This window comes from Portunus trituberculatus, chromosome 28 (genome assembly GCF_017591435.1).
Source record: "Portunus trituberculatus isolate SZX2019 chromosome 28, ASM1759143v1, whole genome shotgun sequence".
In the NCBI taxonomy this organism is placed as follows: Eukaryota; Metazoa; Arthropoda; class Malacostraca; order Decapoda; family Portunidae; genus Portunus; species Portunus trituberculatus.
The window spans coordinates 10,577,730-10,594,521 of record NC_059282.1 but is presented as its reverse complement, the minus strand read 5'-3'; the positions used below and the strand labels follow the sequence as shown (position 1 = coordinate 10,594,521).

The following is a 16,792-nucleotide window of genomic DNA, read 5'->3' as shown; positions in this document are numbered from 1 at the left end:
ACATTAACCACTTCAGTACTGGGACGCATTTTTACCTTGGGTTTTGAGTGTAATTAGACGATTTTTCTGACATTAGGAAGGGTCTACGGAGGTCAGAAGATCAATGGTCGAGAACCTTCACTATTTTAATCCCCACATGAGTTTCTGGTACTGTATAAAATCACCCAGTAGTAAGCAGAATAAATATGAAGACGTGCCATGACACTGAATTAAGGGTTGACAAGCAATCAGTGTTATGTCTCTTGATTCAGTTTGAAAGCGTTTGTTTGTAGTCACCAGCGTGGGAGGATAAACTATGTGTGTGCGTATAATGTGCTATTGTGCTTATCTAACCTTACTGGAGGCTCGAACCCAAGCACTCCTGTGGTCCAGCTCACTCCAGCACCATGTGACCTACTTCTCGTATTCCTCACTCAGCCCTCCGCTTAGTTCCGATCATTGGCGAGACAGCGGGCAGATTCACAGGTTCACCGCCCAGCAGCCTTCACTCAGCCTATACCTAGCTCTTCCTTCCCCCAAACTAGCTCCCTTCCTTTCCCTTTCTTTCCTACGTCCTTTACTTTTTTTTTCTCTCTCTCTCTCTGCCTCTCTGTCACCGGGCCAAAGTGACTGCTGCCTAATTAAGACTTCCCACGATTTTACACGTCTGCCTACAAGCTGTCACTGCGCTAATAAACAGGCATGGTGTACACGCCTATCCCGACGTCTGCCTGCCCCGTCCCGTCCGCCCCAACACACCGCCTCGCCCCTCGCCACACCGCACCGCCCCGCCTGTCTCGATCACCCAGACACGTCAAGTTGTTTGGGGTGACTTGTGTCCTCCATCAACCTTTCCTGACGCAGAGGTGGCCGAGGGAGAAGACTATACGTGTGTGTGTGTGTGTGTGTGTGTGTGTTGGGTTGAGTAATCCAATCCTTATGACCTCAAACATATTCTTGTGTTTCTTACCCTTCTCTACCTCCTTCCTTCTTCCTCCAGGCGCATTTTGTATCCTGAAGGACCCAGGGCTGCTGCAGGAGGCTAGGGAGGAAGGCTGGAGCTGCGAGGGAGGGAGGAAGAGAGGGAGGAGAAAGGCACAACGTGGAGGATGGGCCAGGTACACCCCCCCTCACCATTATCGACCTGACGAAGCCCCCAGCCACAGCCCCCTCACTGCTCTCCCATCCCCGCCACCCCCACCACCACTCCAGTCGCCCCTCCAGCCCCCCCCCTTCTTTTACTCTCTCTCTCTCTGTTCCTTTCCTACACACACACACACACACACACACACGCGCACACACACACACACACACACACACGCACACACACACACACACACACACACACACACACACACACTCTCTCTCTCTCTCTCTCTCTCTCTCTCTCTCTCTCTCTCTCTCTCTCTCTCTCTCACTCTTACGTCCCACACTCTTACCTACGCATACACTCACCTTTATCCCCCACACTCTCCCTTTACTCTCACAGAACCCCAACCCACCACCCCACCACCACCTCTTGTCCTCCCATCTCTCCTCTCCCCTCTCCCAACCTCCCTAGTATTTTACTCCGACAACATCCCCCACGCATCCCCACACTCCTCCTGCCCCCTCTTTTATGTAACACACACACACTCTCTCTCTCTCTCTCTCTCTCTCTCTCTCTCTCTCTCTCTCTCTCTCTCTCTCTACAGACACCGTAAAACCCTCCAAATTTAATACATCATCATTTTTCCATTTATAATCCCAGACAGAAAAATATGAAAGAAAAAAAAAAGACATTTACTTTGAAATTACCCACATTATCTCTCTCTCTCTCTCTCTCTCTCTCTCTCTCTCTCTCTGACGCAAATCACTAATACAAACAGGTAAGATTCAAACGTTTATTCGTCTCCTTTATCCTGAACAATCATTAGTGGAAGCGTGTTGGTTGGTTGGTGGTGGTGGCGGTGGTGGGTGGTGGTGGTGGTAGGAGTGGGTGTGTGAGTGAAGGAGGCGGTGACGAAGGGTAAGGATAGAGAAGGACAATGTAGGATAACCTCTTGAGGGATTCTGGGTCAGTATTTCTCGATCTGTGGTCTCATGGTCATTATTCTAAAACGCTTTGCTCTCTCTCTCTCTCTCTCTCTCTGGTCCGTATTGAGAAACGATTTGCTCTCTCACTACGACTATTTTCCAAGGCCACAGAGATGATTAGCGGGGTTTTCAAGAATGTTTCTCCAGTTAATAATATAAAAACCTTGTCATTCTGTCTCTAGAACTGCAAAAAACATCCTTAAAAAAACTTGTGTTAATTTAAATAAAGCCTTTTGAAATAGTGAAGGTGAAGCACAGAAATGTTTGAGAATGCGAGCTTCTCTTCCTCACCACGACTATTTTCAAAGGCCACAGAGATGATCAACCGGGTTTCTAAGACTGTTTCTTCTGTTAATAACGTATAAATCGTGTTAATCTCTTACTGTAAGCATAAAAACACCCTTAAAAATCCGCGTCACTTCAACTAGAGGCTTTTAAATGTAGTGTGCATACGAGGAAGGAGCGTTTCAGAATATGATTGTGTTAGATCTAGTGAAGACTGCGTGGATCGGATCAGGAATGACAGGATTAGGAATAGCAGGATTAGGTATGGCAGGATTGAATTCTGAAGAAGTGTAGAGTCAATGGTAAATGGTTTATGGAAAGATTCAGAAATGGTATAGACGGCAAACATACATATCTGGTAGCAAAAATGATACACGCTATTGGCATTGAACATTCATCAAAAAGAGTACTGGATTCCTTATATATAAAAGTGCAAGGGATTTTGACTTCTATAAGGGTTCAGAAACAGTGTAGATACTAGATAGCAAACATACATATAGCAAAATGAGTATTGGCTTCCTTAAAATCTATAGTGAAAGGCATTTTGAGTTCGGTAAAATATCTAGAAACACTTTGTATATACTAAACACCATACCTGACAACAAAAACAGTATTAGACTCCTTATAATGTAAAGTGCAAAGGATTCTGAGCTTGCAAAAGGATCAGAAACGCAGTAATGGCATTGTATTCTTCAGTTCTCTTCTCGATGTTGTTTCCTCCCTTTATATATATAATAAACACCTATACCTGATAGCAAAAACAGTATCAGACTCTTTATAATGTAAAGTGCAAAGGGTTCTGAGCTTGCAAAAGGATCATAAACGCTGTAATGGTATTGTATCCTTCGTTGATGTTGTTCCCTCCCTTTATATATACTGAACTCCCATACCTGATAGCAAAAACAGTATAGGACTCCTCATAATGTAAAGTGCAAAGGGTTCTGAGCTTGCAGAAGGATCAGAAACGCTGTAATGGTATTGTATCCTTCATCGATGTTGTCCCTTCCCTTGAGCAATGTGTGGCTGAGGCGTGGCGCTCTTGCCCCCGCGTCGTCACCCTGCAGGATAGCACAACGGTAATTAGTGGCTCGTCAGCATCAACACCTTAATTAATTGTCCACCTGTCGGGCGAGAGCACCTTAATTACTGCTAATGATTAAAGGGTATGCGGTTACGTGGTAATGAAGCATGACACCGTTTAGGAGGAAATAGATAAATGGTTAAAACATGTGCGTGGTCTATACTCTAGGTACACTATTTGGCCTAACTGTTGTTGTTGCTGCTGCAGTGGTAGTGGTATAGGTGGTGGTGATGATATTATGGTGGTTGTTGTTATTGCTATTATTTTCAAGGGACAGATTCATGACTCTATTGATAGTTTAACAATCATTCTGCACCGTCGGAAGGTAAAACAAAAAATAATTTGAGCGTGCACCTCTGTGGCCTTTGAAAATAACCCTGATGAGGAGTAAAGCCTTTAAAATACAAGTCTTGGCTTGATTCATGTGACACAGAGAAAGGGGAGATAGATTAGTTGGTTTCCAGTATTTCAAGCTTATAAACACCTAGGGATGAAGGTTGCTGGGGTTGTTAGATACTAAATAACACAGAAAAGGGTGACATAGGGTTGCGGTAAGGTCCGTATTCAGAAACGCTTTGTTCTCCCATCACGACTGTTTTGCAAGGCCATAGAGGTGACTAGTGGGATTTTCAAGAGTGTTTCTCCAGTTAATAATGTAGAAATCTTGTCAATTTACCTCTGGTGCCATAAAAACACCCTTAAAAAATCTCGTGTCAATTTGAATAAACCCTCTTGAACTAGTTGAGGTGAAGCACAGAAGTGTACGAGTAAGTATAGTAAATGTCACGCAGGCAAAGAGAGGAAGACTGATGCATTGTTGACCATTAAAGCTTGAAAACTATTGAGATTGAGTTGAAGATTCATGGATATAGGAGTAGTAATGATCATACCGCGTAGGCGAGCAAGGGAAGATCGTTAGTGTCAAGCTCCAGACAAGGAAAGGAGTTCACAGTTGGTAGAAAATTTAGACATGCATTTCTTTTCCTTTTCTTTTTAAGTTTACGGAAAAATATTATTTGTGACGTGGAAAGAGGAGGAATACTCAAACCACAAGAGAACACGTCTACCTCTGAGTTTCTCTGCCACCTTTCTCCCTCACAAGCAGTGTCTATAGAGAGACATTCTTAGAGGTAAAGGTGACGCCGGTGCCACTGGTGATGGTGATAAGAGGTCTGTGGGCAGTTCCAGTACCGTGACATATTGAAAACCCTGACTGCAACTCCTGCTATTCGTAAACTACTGGGGACATTCAGTGTGTTGTGTTCTATTTCCTATTACATTTGGCACGTTCCTTTCATCACAAACCACTTATAAGCATGATATTTTACTAGGGATTAAAAATTCTACTCTTCTAACCCATTCTCTCTCCTAGGACACTCCAAGCAGTGTTTTTAGTGCAGTGAATTGTTGCATTATCGCAGTAATGAAGTCATAGATATGATTCTCACTTCTCTGTCTCTCTTTCCCTGCCTTCAACTCATTTCCCTATCCAGTCCTAGCCAGAACACTGTCAGCTGCCACCAACTGTACACCTAAGGCACCCCACCTGATGGTATTTAGCAATGACAGTGCCAGGTGGCGCAATACAAGCCCTGCCGCTCACAGCTCGCCGGCTCTGTGGCCAGCTGAGGATTTCATCGGCGCCACCTGGATATCCGCCGCCAGGATGAGGTGGTGGTAGAAGGCGACGGCGGTGGTGAAGGAAGAGACGCTGATTCTCTCGTCATGTCCGTGGAACATGGTAATCTCCGAGTTGCGTAAAGGTACTGGAGTGAAGCGGTACACACGAGAGGTCAGCTTGAGGTAGTGTTTGGTGTCCGTGTTACCGACCAGCACACCTGCGTCACAAAGATAGCGTCACACTGTAGTACTGACTGGGCACCGTCACCAAGAAGGCCGCTCAGAAACAAGGAACCGGCTGAGAGCGTACCGCCATCCGCTAAATGAGGGACAGGGAAGTAAAGAGCATGCTGAGGGTGAAAGGATTAGACAGAACCATCACGAGGTCCAGCAAGACACATGCAGTCACACGTCACTTGATTGTACTGTACCTAGCTGCCAAACAAACACCTCCCTGACACCTCCTCGCTAAAGCCGCCGTTCGCCCCACACCATGACGCGGTGGTAGACACGGGCGGCCTGCAGGAGGTTGGTGACGGAGACGCGCTCGTCGTTGCCATGTATGGTGGCCACGTCCCCGGGTGTCAGGAGCACCGGGTAGTGGCGGTACACGGCCGAGGTCAGGTTCATGTAGTGTCGAGAGTCTGTGTTGCCCACCAGCAACCCTGCAGGTGAGGGGCTGCACGCCTTAGCCCAACCACACCCTAACCACACACATCATACCCACACACACACACACACACACACACACACACACACACACACACACACACACACACACACACACACGCACACACACACAGCTGGTAAAAACTCATTCTTCTCCAAGTTAATCCCTGCACCACCTGCCTCCTGACCTGTACACATATCTAGGTACTATGTATCCACTCGTATCAATCACTTAATGTATCCAGCTCTATTTTCTTTTTCTTTTTTTATGTAAGAGAGAAAATAGGCCAATGGTATTAAAAAAAAAGGCCCACTTCATTACCAGTCCCCTTGCAGGTCAAAGAGTCAGCCGAAAGAAAGGGACAAATGTTCTGAAGTCTCCTTCGTAACTACAGGGACCGTAACGTGCAAATGTGACGGCTTCCTGTAGCGTCCCTTGTTTTCTTGTGGTCTTAAGTTCTGAGTCACACGTGGGTCGTCTCAGCTCAAGCTTCACTTAGAACTCCGGTTGAGCAGAGAAACTATATTGAACTTTAACATGAGTGAAGCAAGTCAGCCATAACAACAGTGGGGATTGTCATGGCGAGGACTGTGTTAGCGGTTGGCGGACAGCAGTGTTCACCAGGTTAGTGCTTACTGGATAGTGAGAAAGGGAGAGGCAAAGAGTCCCTTTCTTCACATACAAGCACCAGGCACGGGGTTAGGAAGAGATCACACAGCATCACGTATGGATAAAGAGGACTCTAGAATACCAGGAAGATGTTACCCACACACCCCGGCGGCCATGCATGCAACGAGGCAACACCCAGTACTTCCCTTTCTCAGCTAAATGCACCAGCACGGATTGGAGGCAAAAAACGGGACACAAAGCATCGCGTGGATACAAAGAGGTGTTTGAAAACACAACATTTGGAGCATTTTGATGTGAGTCACTAAGCAACCCTCACCGTGTCTATGCTGCACCACCGCACCAAGGCCCGTATTCAGAAACACTGCTCTCTCACCACGACTATTTTCCAAGGCCACAGAGATGATTAGCCAGGTTTTTAAGAGTGTTTCTCCAGTTGATAATGCAGAAGTCTTGTCACTCTGCCTCTAGAACCACAAAAACACTTTAAAAATTAACAAGTGTAATTTCAAACAAAGCCTTTTGAAATAGTGGAGGTGAAGCACATAAGTGTTTGTGAATACGAGCCCAACTACTACCACAAGGCGCCCCACTTGATGCCACGCACTAAGCAACTCCCACCCTACCTATGCTCCCATCACCACCAACACCACACCTGATGCTACCGACACCGACAACCTCCAGCGGCGCCGCTCACATCCCATCGCCAGGAGGGAATCTTAGCGGAGATATCTGGAGATCCGCTTTGAGGATGAGGTGGTGGTAGAAACTGACGGCGGAAGTAAAGGAGGACACACTGATTCTCTCGTCGTGCCCGTGTATAATGGACATCTCCAAGTCAAGCATGAAGGTTGGGTTGAAGCGGTACACCCTGGCAGTCAGGGGCAGATAGTGGCGTGTGTCCGTGTAACCGATAAGCACACCTGGTTAAAAGGAGACTACGTCTTTTTTTTTCTTCCTGTAAGAATGGAAGCCGGCGAAAGGGCAAGAAAATATATAAAGAAAAAAAAAAAAAAGACCCACTTGATTACCAGTTCCCTAAAAGATGCCCTTAAGTACTGGGATGCATTTTTACCTTGAAATTTGTGTCCGATTAGACCATTTTTACTTACAATATAGGATGGGTCTATGGAGGTCAGCAGATTAGTGGCCACAGTCTTCACTATTTCAATCCCTCACATAAGTTTCTGAAGCTGTTATAAAATCACCAAATAGTAACAAGAATGAACATGGAAACGCGTCACGGTACTCAAGAGTTAGCCAAAACCCTGAGAGAAATGTCTTGAAGCGCCCACTCAAACAACGCAACCAAACACCGCCGCTACTGGAACCCAAGGCACATGCGTCCACTCCTGCTACTCCCGCCAGTTTTGCAGCACCTCCTTCACCCTCAGCATTAGTACAGGCTCGCACACCAGACAGGCATGAAAGTAACGGCCTAATGAGGAATGGTGACGGGAATTCACACTTACGCACACACGTACACACATACGCACTTAACGCATACCAAAAGTTCCCACGCGCAAAGTTCCTCACGTAAACACCACCAAAATCTCTCTCTCTCTCTCTCTCTCTCTCTCTCTCTCTCTCTCAATGAATAAAAATCCTAAAACGTAATGAAATAACAAAACTGAAAGAGAAAGAGCAACTAAAAACTAATAATAATGAACAAATAAGACACACAGACACAGACAGACAGACACACAGACATATAGACAGACACACAGTCACACACACACACAGACAGATAGACAGACACAGACAGATAGACAAATAGACAGACAGACAGACAAACAAACTGACAAAACAGATACACAGACAGATAGACAGATAGACATACACACAGACATATAGACAGACATAAAGGCAGACACACAGACACACACACAGACAGACAAATAGACACACAGACAAACAGACAGACAGACAGATAGACCGAGACACAGACAGACAGACAGATAGACAGACACTTACCCGGGGCAGTGATGGCGTCTGGGAAGTGATGGTGAATGGATGCAGTGAGGAGGCGCCACGGGGCAACATCTGGACCATGGGGGGACACCGGGTGGGCCTCTGTACCCTCCACTTCCATGATCTGCGGCACCGTCACTATCACCATTATCAGCGCCATTATCATCACCATCAGCGTCATTAACGTCACTATTACCATCACTAGGATCACTAACAGCGTCAATATCGTCACTATCACCATCATTATCACTATCACCATTCACTCAGTCGACATCACTATCACCATCATGGTCAGCATCACCACTATCACCATCACCATCATCATTACAGTGGCTACTATCATCATCATCATCACTAGCACTCACTCAGTCACCATCACGTCACCATGGCTCACCTTCACTATCTTCACCATTATCACCATCACAACCATCACTATCACTATCATCACACAGGTCACTATCATCACCACCACTATCACTATCATCATCACCATCACCACTCACTCGGTCACAATCACGTCACCATCACTCACCTTCACCGAGGGGTCGTTGATGACTTTCTTGTCGTATTGGATGACCTCCTTGATGTTCTGGGACGGGTGGATGCGATGGTTAATTGTGGCGCGAGCGGAGGACGGCACCACATTTTCCTGAAGGAGGGACAACAGTGGTGGTGGTGGTGGTGGTGAGAAATGTAGTTAGTAGTGGTAGTGGTTGCAAAAGAACGGATGGAAAGAAAACGAAGGATAAAGAACAGGAGGAAGAGAGATAATAGAATGAATGGATGAAGAAAAATTGAAAAAAAACAGGGATAAAAGCAATTAATCCCTTCAGTACTGGGACACATTTTTACCTTGAGATTTGTGTACGATTAGACCATTTTATTGACATTAGGAAGGGTCTATGGAGGTCAGAAGATTAATGGCCACAGTCTTCACTCTTCTAATCTCTTACATAAGTTTCTGAAGGTGTATAAAAATCACAAAGTAGTAAGCAAAATAAATATGAAACTACGTCATGGTACTGAATTGGATTAATGGCCACAGTCTTCACTATTCTAATCCCCGTCATAAGTCTCTGAAGCTGTATAAAATCACCAAATAGTACATAGAATGAACATGGTAACGCGTCATGATACTGAAGGGGTTAAAACCTACTGCTACTTCAACTAACCAATAAACTAACTCGTCAATCAATCAGTCTTACCTTCACACCTGCGCGGACAATGGTGGCGCAGGTGGTGGTGCGCATAAGGGCGTTCGTTTCCCTCTTTGAACTCAGCACCATCTCTACTATAGGTTTGAACAGCCACAGGTTAGCGAACACCAGCTTTTGGGGCCACGATGCCTGAAAGAGTTAACCAGTACTCTCAATCATTCATATATTTCTCTGTTAAACTCTGGAACTCCCTGCCTGCTTCTGTATTTCCAACTTTCTATGATTTGATTTCATTTAAGAGGGAGGTTTCAAGATATTTATCCCTTCTTACTTGGTTCACTCTCTCGGACCTACAAGAGGACTGGAAATTGAGTGGACCATTTTTTTTTTTATTCGTTTTATGATGCCCTTAGCCAGTTTTCCCCTCTTAAATAAATGAAAAAAAAAAATAGTTGGAGAGGATGAAGATGAATTATAAGAGGTTTTCAGAGGGTTGTCTTCACTTGTACGTTGTGTAGTAGAAGTTGTTAGGGTTTACAAAATGGGTTATCATTATAGTTTAGCAATCTAGTGGACGTTAATGGGTTCCGAGTGACTGACAAACACCCCCGTCACTATACACACACCTGACCACCTATGTAAGCCTTCCCATACCTTAGGCGCGATGTAAGCCAGCATATCACTCTCAGGACCACTCCCAAACATTGAAGGCTGCGGGTTATCAGCTAAGGCAACGAGGGCCCTGGAGAGAACCGTCACAGCGGACACCAGAGGCGGCATGGACGAGTGACCAGCGGGGCCCTTTACCTCAAGTTCCAGGGACAGCCAGCCTTTTTCCGTGACGCCAATCCTGCAGAAGACGAAGGAGGTGAAGTAGCTTAGTGGTGTGACTTTGTACTGTGTGTATGTTTGTTTGTGTGTATACTCACGCCGCTACGGGTTTGTCCATGCCCTTTATCGTGTCCTTCATTATAGGGAGCCCTTCGTCCAAGATAAAGTCAAGTTTTACGCCGCGTTCCTGCAGAAGGCGCCCCATCTGACCCGCCCCGTCCTCGCCTCGCACCTGAGAGAGAGAGAGAGAGAGAGAGAGAGAGAGAGAGAGAGAGAGAGAGTATTACAGTATTCAGAAACGCTTTCGTGTGTGTGTGTGTGTGTGTGTGTGTGTGTGTGTGTGTGTGTGTGTGTGTGTGTGTGTGTGTGTGTGTGTGTGTGTATAAATCAGTCGTGATGGAAATTATATATAAAAACAAATTGGGTCATGATAAGAAAAAGAATATTACCATTTCTAAACCAAAGAAAATGAACTTCATTATTTTTAAACCACCACTTGGCACCTGATCTCCGTTTTCTATTAGATGGGGAGCTCTCGTATTCCAATCAAGACAGATCGTTAGTTAGAATTGTTGTTATTAATGTTGTTTGATGAAATGTTATTGATAATCTATTGATGTCACTTCAATTAGTGGCTTTGAAAATAGTAAAGCTGCAGGTTGAAATGTCTCAGAAAATTGCCCAGAGAGAGAGAGAGAGAGAGAGAGAGAGAGAGAGAGAGAGAGAGAGAGAGAGAGAGAGAGAGAGAGAGAGCACTGCCTGGTTTTTAGAGACGATTAAAAAAACCTGGTGATGTTTTATAATTTAAGAAGTTCTGAGAAGCCAGCCAGAGAGAGAGAGAGAGAGAGAGAGAGAGAGAGAGAGAGAGAGAGAGAGAGAGCATGGGGGAAGTAGATGAAAGGAGAGTTAGGTTAAAAAGAGAAAGAAAAATAAGAAAATGAACATTACGACGAATGAGAGAGTGAAGGGGAAGGAGCGAGAAGGACAAAGAGACGTGGAGAGAGGAGGAGGAGGAGGAGGAGGAGGAGGAGGAGGAGGAGGAGGAGAAGAGAGAGGAGGAGGAGGAGAAGAGGAGAAGAGGAGAAGAGAAGAAGAGGAGGAGAAGAGAAGAAGAAGAAGAAGAAGAAGAAGAAGAAGAAGAAGAAGAAGAAGAAGAAGAAGAAGAAGAAGAAGAAGAAGAAGAAGAAGAAGAAGAAGAAGAAGAAGAAGAAGAAGAAGAAGAAGAAGAAGAAGAAGAAGAAGAAGAAATAGAAGACTGCAATAATGATGATACTAATAATACTAACGCTAATAGCAATAACAATAATAATGATAATAAAGATAGACAACAACAACAACAACAACAACAACAACAACAACAACAACAACAACAACAATAGATAAAAAAACAACAACAAAAGCAAGAACAAAGAAAAAAAAGTAAAGAAAGAAGAAAAAAGTCACACACACACACACACACACACACACACACACACACACACACACGACCACCACCACCACCACTACCCACCTCCTCATCATGTCCAAAAGCCACGTAGAAGGTCCTCTCAGGCTGGAATCCCGTGCTGGCGAGGTACTCCAGCGCACTCATTATGCCCTGCGTCAGGAGAGAGGGAGAGAGGCACACTTGTTACGTCATCGAGGAGAGACCAAGCAAAGAGGAACAGAAAAAAGTGATGGTAATAAGAAAGACATTAATTGATTGAGTAACATATAGGAACAAATAAGTTACTAGTCCTCAAGATTAAATAACTAGAAATAATGTAAAAAAAAACGTGATTGTGATAAAGACAGATGGTAATTAATTGAGAGACTGAGTTAGTAATGGTAATAAGAGACAATGGATTGATTGAGTAATAGATAGGAGCAAATGGGTTACTAGTCCTCAAGAATAAATGAGTGAAAATAACATGAAAATAACGTAATTGTGGTAAAGAAAGATGATGATTAACTGAGTGATTGAGTCATGCCAATAAGAGACATTTTGTGAATTAATTGATCGAGTAATACAAATAGAAGAAAATGGGTTACTAGTCCTCAACAATAAATAACAAGAAATAATGTGAAAAAAGTAATTATGATAAAGAAAGATGATGATTAATTGAGAGACTGAGTTAGTGATGATGATAATAAGGGACATTTAATTAATTGAGTGAATACTAGCAATAAGAGAAAATGTGTTACAAGTCCTGAAGAATAAATAAGTAAAAATAATACAAAAATAACGTGTTTTTAATATAGAAAGACGATGATTAACAACTTCAAACTACAGGGATACAATTTTTCCCTTGAGATTTGTGCACGATTAGACCATTTTATTGACACTAGGAAGGGTCTATGGAGTCAGAAGATTAATGGCCACAGTCTTCACCGTTTCAGTCCCCCACATAAGTTTCTGAAGCTGTATAGAATTACCAAATAGTAAGCAAAATTAATATGGAAACTCGTATTGATACTGAAGGGGTTAAATGACAATACCTTTCACTACTCTCCGTCAAACTATCACTGGAACCACGAAAACAAACTTAACCCGTTCAGTGCTGGGGCAATATAGGAAGGATTTATGAAGCTCAGAAGATTAATGGCCACAGTCTTCACTATTTTAATCCCCACATAAGTTTCTGATACTGTATAAAATCACCAAATAGTCACCAGAATGAATATGGAAACAGGTCATGTTATTCAAAGGGGTTAACTGAATGAATGAGTTAGTGATGACGCAAAAGTACCTCGGGAAACAAAATATAAGTTACTGTTCTAGATAAGAAAATATTCGATGATATGATGAGAAAGAAAGATTGATTGAGAGGCAACAGAAAACGAGTTACCAGGCTTCATTAAGGGGGAAACTATATGAAAACTGGGCTGGAACAAAGAAAAGACCAATATGAGGCAAATCAAAAGAATGAAAGAACATGGGACACTTGGAGAGAAAACGTGATGAACTAAGAAATTATTTGACAGCAGACACAACAACAGCAGGAGGAAACAGAAAATGACTGACTGGGAGGGACTGAACGAGACAGAACACGTGACAAAAAGAAAACAGATCGATGGACTAAAGATGGAACAGCAATAAGAGAAAACGGAAAACTGGTATGCCATCAAGGGGAGACAACTGTAGGTGGAAAGTACGAACATAAATTAAGACAAACAGGGAGAAAAGGACACAAACAGGGGTACAGAAACTGAGGAAAATAAAGGAAAGATAAGAACGAATATAGGAACTGGAAAAGGGATGAAGACTAGAAAATACGTACATGAATAAAAAAAAAAATAGAGAAAAGGAGAGACCAGGATAGAGAAACTAAGATAAATAAATGAAAAACAAGGAGAGAGGAAACTGGAAAAGTGAAAGGAAGACATACAGACAAATATATAAGAATAGATAGGGAAAAAGGAAAGACTGAGGGACAGAAAACCAGCGATGGAAAAAAAGGAAAGGGAAATAAGTAAATAGGGAAAGAGAAGCAGAATATATACAGGAAAACAGGGAAACAGGGAAACTTGGAAAGGGTCTGAGGAGGGATACAATAATGTTATGCTTCCCCAGGGATAAGAAGGGATAAAAGATGACAGAATTTAAGGGGAAAGGAAGGGAAACAGGGGCAAGGGGAAGGGATAAGATGCCCGCGTTTTTACTACTGAAGAAGGGGACGCTGGAACATCTGAAGGAGTGAAGGAGTGAAGGATTCTCTTTGTGTAGGAGGGAAGGATTGGTAGGGTGTTGTGGTGTGTGTGTGTGTGTGTGTGTGTGTGTGTGTGTGTGTGTGTGTGTGTGTGTGTGTGTGTGTGGACTGGTGGTGTGGAAGCAGCCGTGGAATATTGACGTGTGGAAAGTGGAGTGAGCTGTGGATGGCTGCTTCTGCTGATACTACTACCACCACCACCACTACTACCACCACCACCACTACTACCACCACCACCACTACTACCACCATCACCACCACCACCACCACCACCACCACCACCACCACCACTACTACTACTACTACTACTGCTACTATTACTACTACTACTACTGCTACTATTACTACTACCACCAAGTCCAACCAATAAACGTAACCTCTCTCTCTCTCTCTCTCTCTCTCTCTCTCTCTCTCTCTCTCTCTCTCTCTCTCTCTCTCTCTCTCTCTCACACACACACACACACACACACACACACACACACACACACACACTCACAATCACAGCCACTTTATTGTCAATGGCGCCGCGTCCCCAGATGTAGGACTCTCCTGACGAAGGGTCCGGTAGGATGAAGCCACCCCAGGGGTCATGCGTCCACTTCTCCCTGTCCACCGGCACCACGTCCATGTGTCCCATCAGGAGGTACGGCATGAAGTCATCCTGGGCGCCCTGTCACCGTTGGGATAAAGAACACAGATGATGAAAGAATAAGTGGAAGGAAACAAGTAAGAATGTATAAAAAGGGAAAAAGGGAAAAGAATGTATCAATAGGTAAAAGGATACAGGTGAGGACCCAGGTAAAGGACACAGGTAAAAATATACAGGTAAAGACACAGGCGAACGATACAGATAAAAATATATAAGACACAGGTAACTTATGGACATCTAAGGGCACAGGTGATGTAAGGACAGGTAATGAGGTAAACATACAGGTGAGCTATGGGGATTTAAGGACACAGGTCATGAAAGGACAGGTAAGGAAAGGTAATGAGGTAAACATACAGGTGAATTATGGCTATTTAAGGACACAAATGATCTAAGTACAGGTAAATACAGGTAAGGAAAGGTAATAAGGTGGGAGTACAGGTGAGTTAGGGGTATCTAAGGCTGCTGGTGGATCAAGACTGTACAGGTAACAATAGGACAAGCTGCACAGGTGAGAAGGACACAAAGGTACATACAGACAGGAAGAATAATGTTAATCTCGAGTATGTTAAGGTTACGTAAAGTCAAATTTGCACACACTGTCAAATAAGATAAGGTTAGGTTAGGTTAGGTTAGGTCAGTCAAGTTAGGGTAGGTTAGATTAGGTTAGATGAGGTCAAGTCACGCAGGGGTCACTTACCTTCACCGTCAGGAGGAGAGAGAGTTTGTTGACCACCTCCACTTCGATTATAGAGGAGTTGAACACGTTGGGGAAGCCTGTAGGGGAAAGAGAGAGAGAGTGAGAGTGAGAGAGAGAAAGAGTGAGAGAGAGAGAGAGATGAGATAGGGAGAGGGGAAGGGAGCGGAGGACACAGGAAGGGAAGGAGAGAAAGACGAGAGTGGGAATGATATAAAAGAGGGTAAAAATGAATAAGGAAGGGAGAGGAGAGGGAGAGGGAGGAGAGATATGGCACAGAAAGACAGAGAGAGAGAGAGAGAGAGAGAGAGAGAGAGAGAGAGAGAGAGAGAGAGAGAGAGAGAAAGCAGGAATGACCAGGAATGAGTGAAGTGAATGAGAGGAAGAGGGAAGGAAGGAATATATATATTAAAAAGAGAGAAAAAGAGGAAGACGAAGAAATGAATGAATGAATGAAGGAAGGAAGGAAGAGAAAGAAGAAACATAGAGAAAAATAAGACAAAGGAAAAAAAAAGTCAACAGAGAAGAAATGAGAGAAAGAATATAGAAAAAAAAAGGAATTATTAAAAGGAAGGCGATGAAGGTGTGAAGGAATGAAGGAAGGAAGGAAGAGTAAGGTGGTGCTGGTGGTGGAGGGGTAGGAAGTGGGTGGAGAGACCAGGGAGGCTCCAGCTTAAGTCACAGGCCGAGAAAGGTCAAAGTAAATAATTCTGTCTCAGGAAGCATGAACTTTTAAGGTGCTAAATAAATTCTAATGTTCATCTGGTACATAATGTAGACGAGCTAATCTATGTGTGCTGAGAGGCTAATGTACTGGGAGGCTGGACACACACACACACACACACACACACACACACACACACACACACACACACACACACACATACACACAGGCACTGATATACATAATCACTGTTACCTACAATTCCCAGCATGGTGTCTCATATCCACACAAAGGAATGAAGTGTTTGAGAGCATAACGATGGATGTACGTACCATGTTTTGATTTGTTAGTGTGACTCCTATTCCCAAACACCTCTGTCCTTCACCTCCACAATTTAAAAAAGTTTTGTTTAAGTTCACATGAGTTCTTTAAGGGATTTTTACGGTTCTAGAGGCAGAGTGACAAGATTTCTACATTATTAACTAGAGAAACACTCTTGAAAACTCCGCTGATCATCTCTGTGGCCTTGGAAACTTGTGGTGAGAGAGCATAATGTTTCTGAATAACGATTTAAGTAAGTAATAAGTAGTAAGTAGTAGTAGAAAATATGTTAACTGGTAAATAGATTGGATACGTGGACTGGGCCTGAGTAGATTGAGATACACATTCTGAAACACTTCCGCGCCTCACAGCACCTTCACTATTTTCCAAGGCCTCTAGTTGAAGTGACCCGGATTTTTAAGGATGTTTCTGTTATCCTAGTGACATATTAACAAGTTTCCTTCATTATCAACAGGGC

General features: G+C 43.8%; 1 protein-coding gene across 13 annotated transcripts in view; it reads right to left on the bottom strand.

Annotated features, from left to right (window-relative positions):
- Positions 1-1,848: 1,848 nt before the first annotated feature.
- LOC123510372 (N-fatty-acyl-amino acid synthase/hydrolase PM20D1-like) overlaps positions 1,849-16,792 on the bottom strand; it is a 31,656-nt gene continuing 16,712 nt past the window's right edge. For 5 of the 13 annotated variants that reach the window (XM_045265488.1, XM_045265484.1, XM_045265486.1 and 2 more), the window contains exons 4-13: positions 15,333-15,409; positions 14,483-14,656; positions 11,808-11,894; positions 10,396-10,529; positions 10,121-10,316; positions 9,515-9,655; positions 8,842-8,958; positions 8,313-8,433; positions 4,968-5,259; positions 1,849-3,398 (exon numbers count right to left, since the gene is read on the bottom strand). In XM_045265488.1, the coding sequence (XP_045121423.1) occupies positions 5,021-5,259; positions 8,313-8,433; positions 8,842-8,958; positions 9,515-9,655; positions 10,121-10,316; positions 10,396-10,529; positions 11,808-11,894; positions 14,483-14,656; positions 15,333-15,409 (1,286 nt within the window). In that variant the 3' untranslated portion in view covers positions 1,849-3,398; positions 4,968-5,020. Of the gene's footprint in view, positions 3,462-4,967; positions 5,260-5,472; positions 5,707-6,993; positions 7,262-8,312; positions 8,434-8,841; positions 8,959-9,514; positions 9,656-10,120; positions 10,317-10,395; positions 10,530-11,807; positions 11,895-14,482; positions 14,657-15,332; positions 15,410-16,792 lie in introns of all 13 variants that reach the window. The other 8 variants (XM_045265490.1, XM_045265489.1, XM_045265496.1 and 5 more) reach the window with 6 other exon arrangements.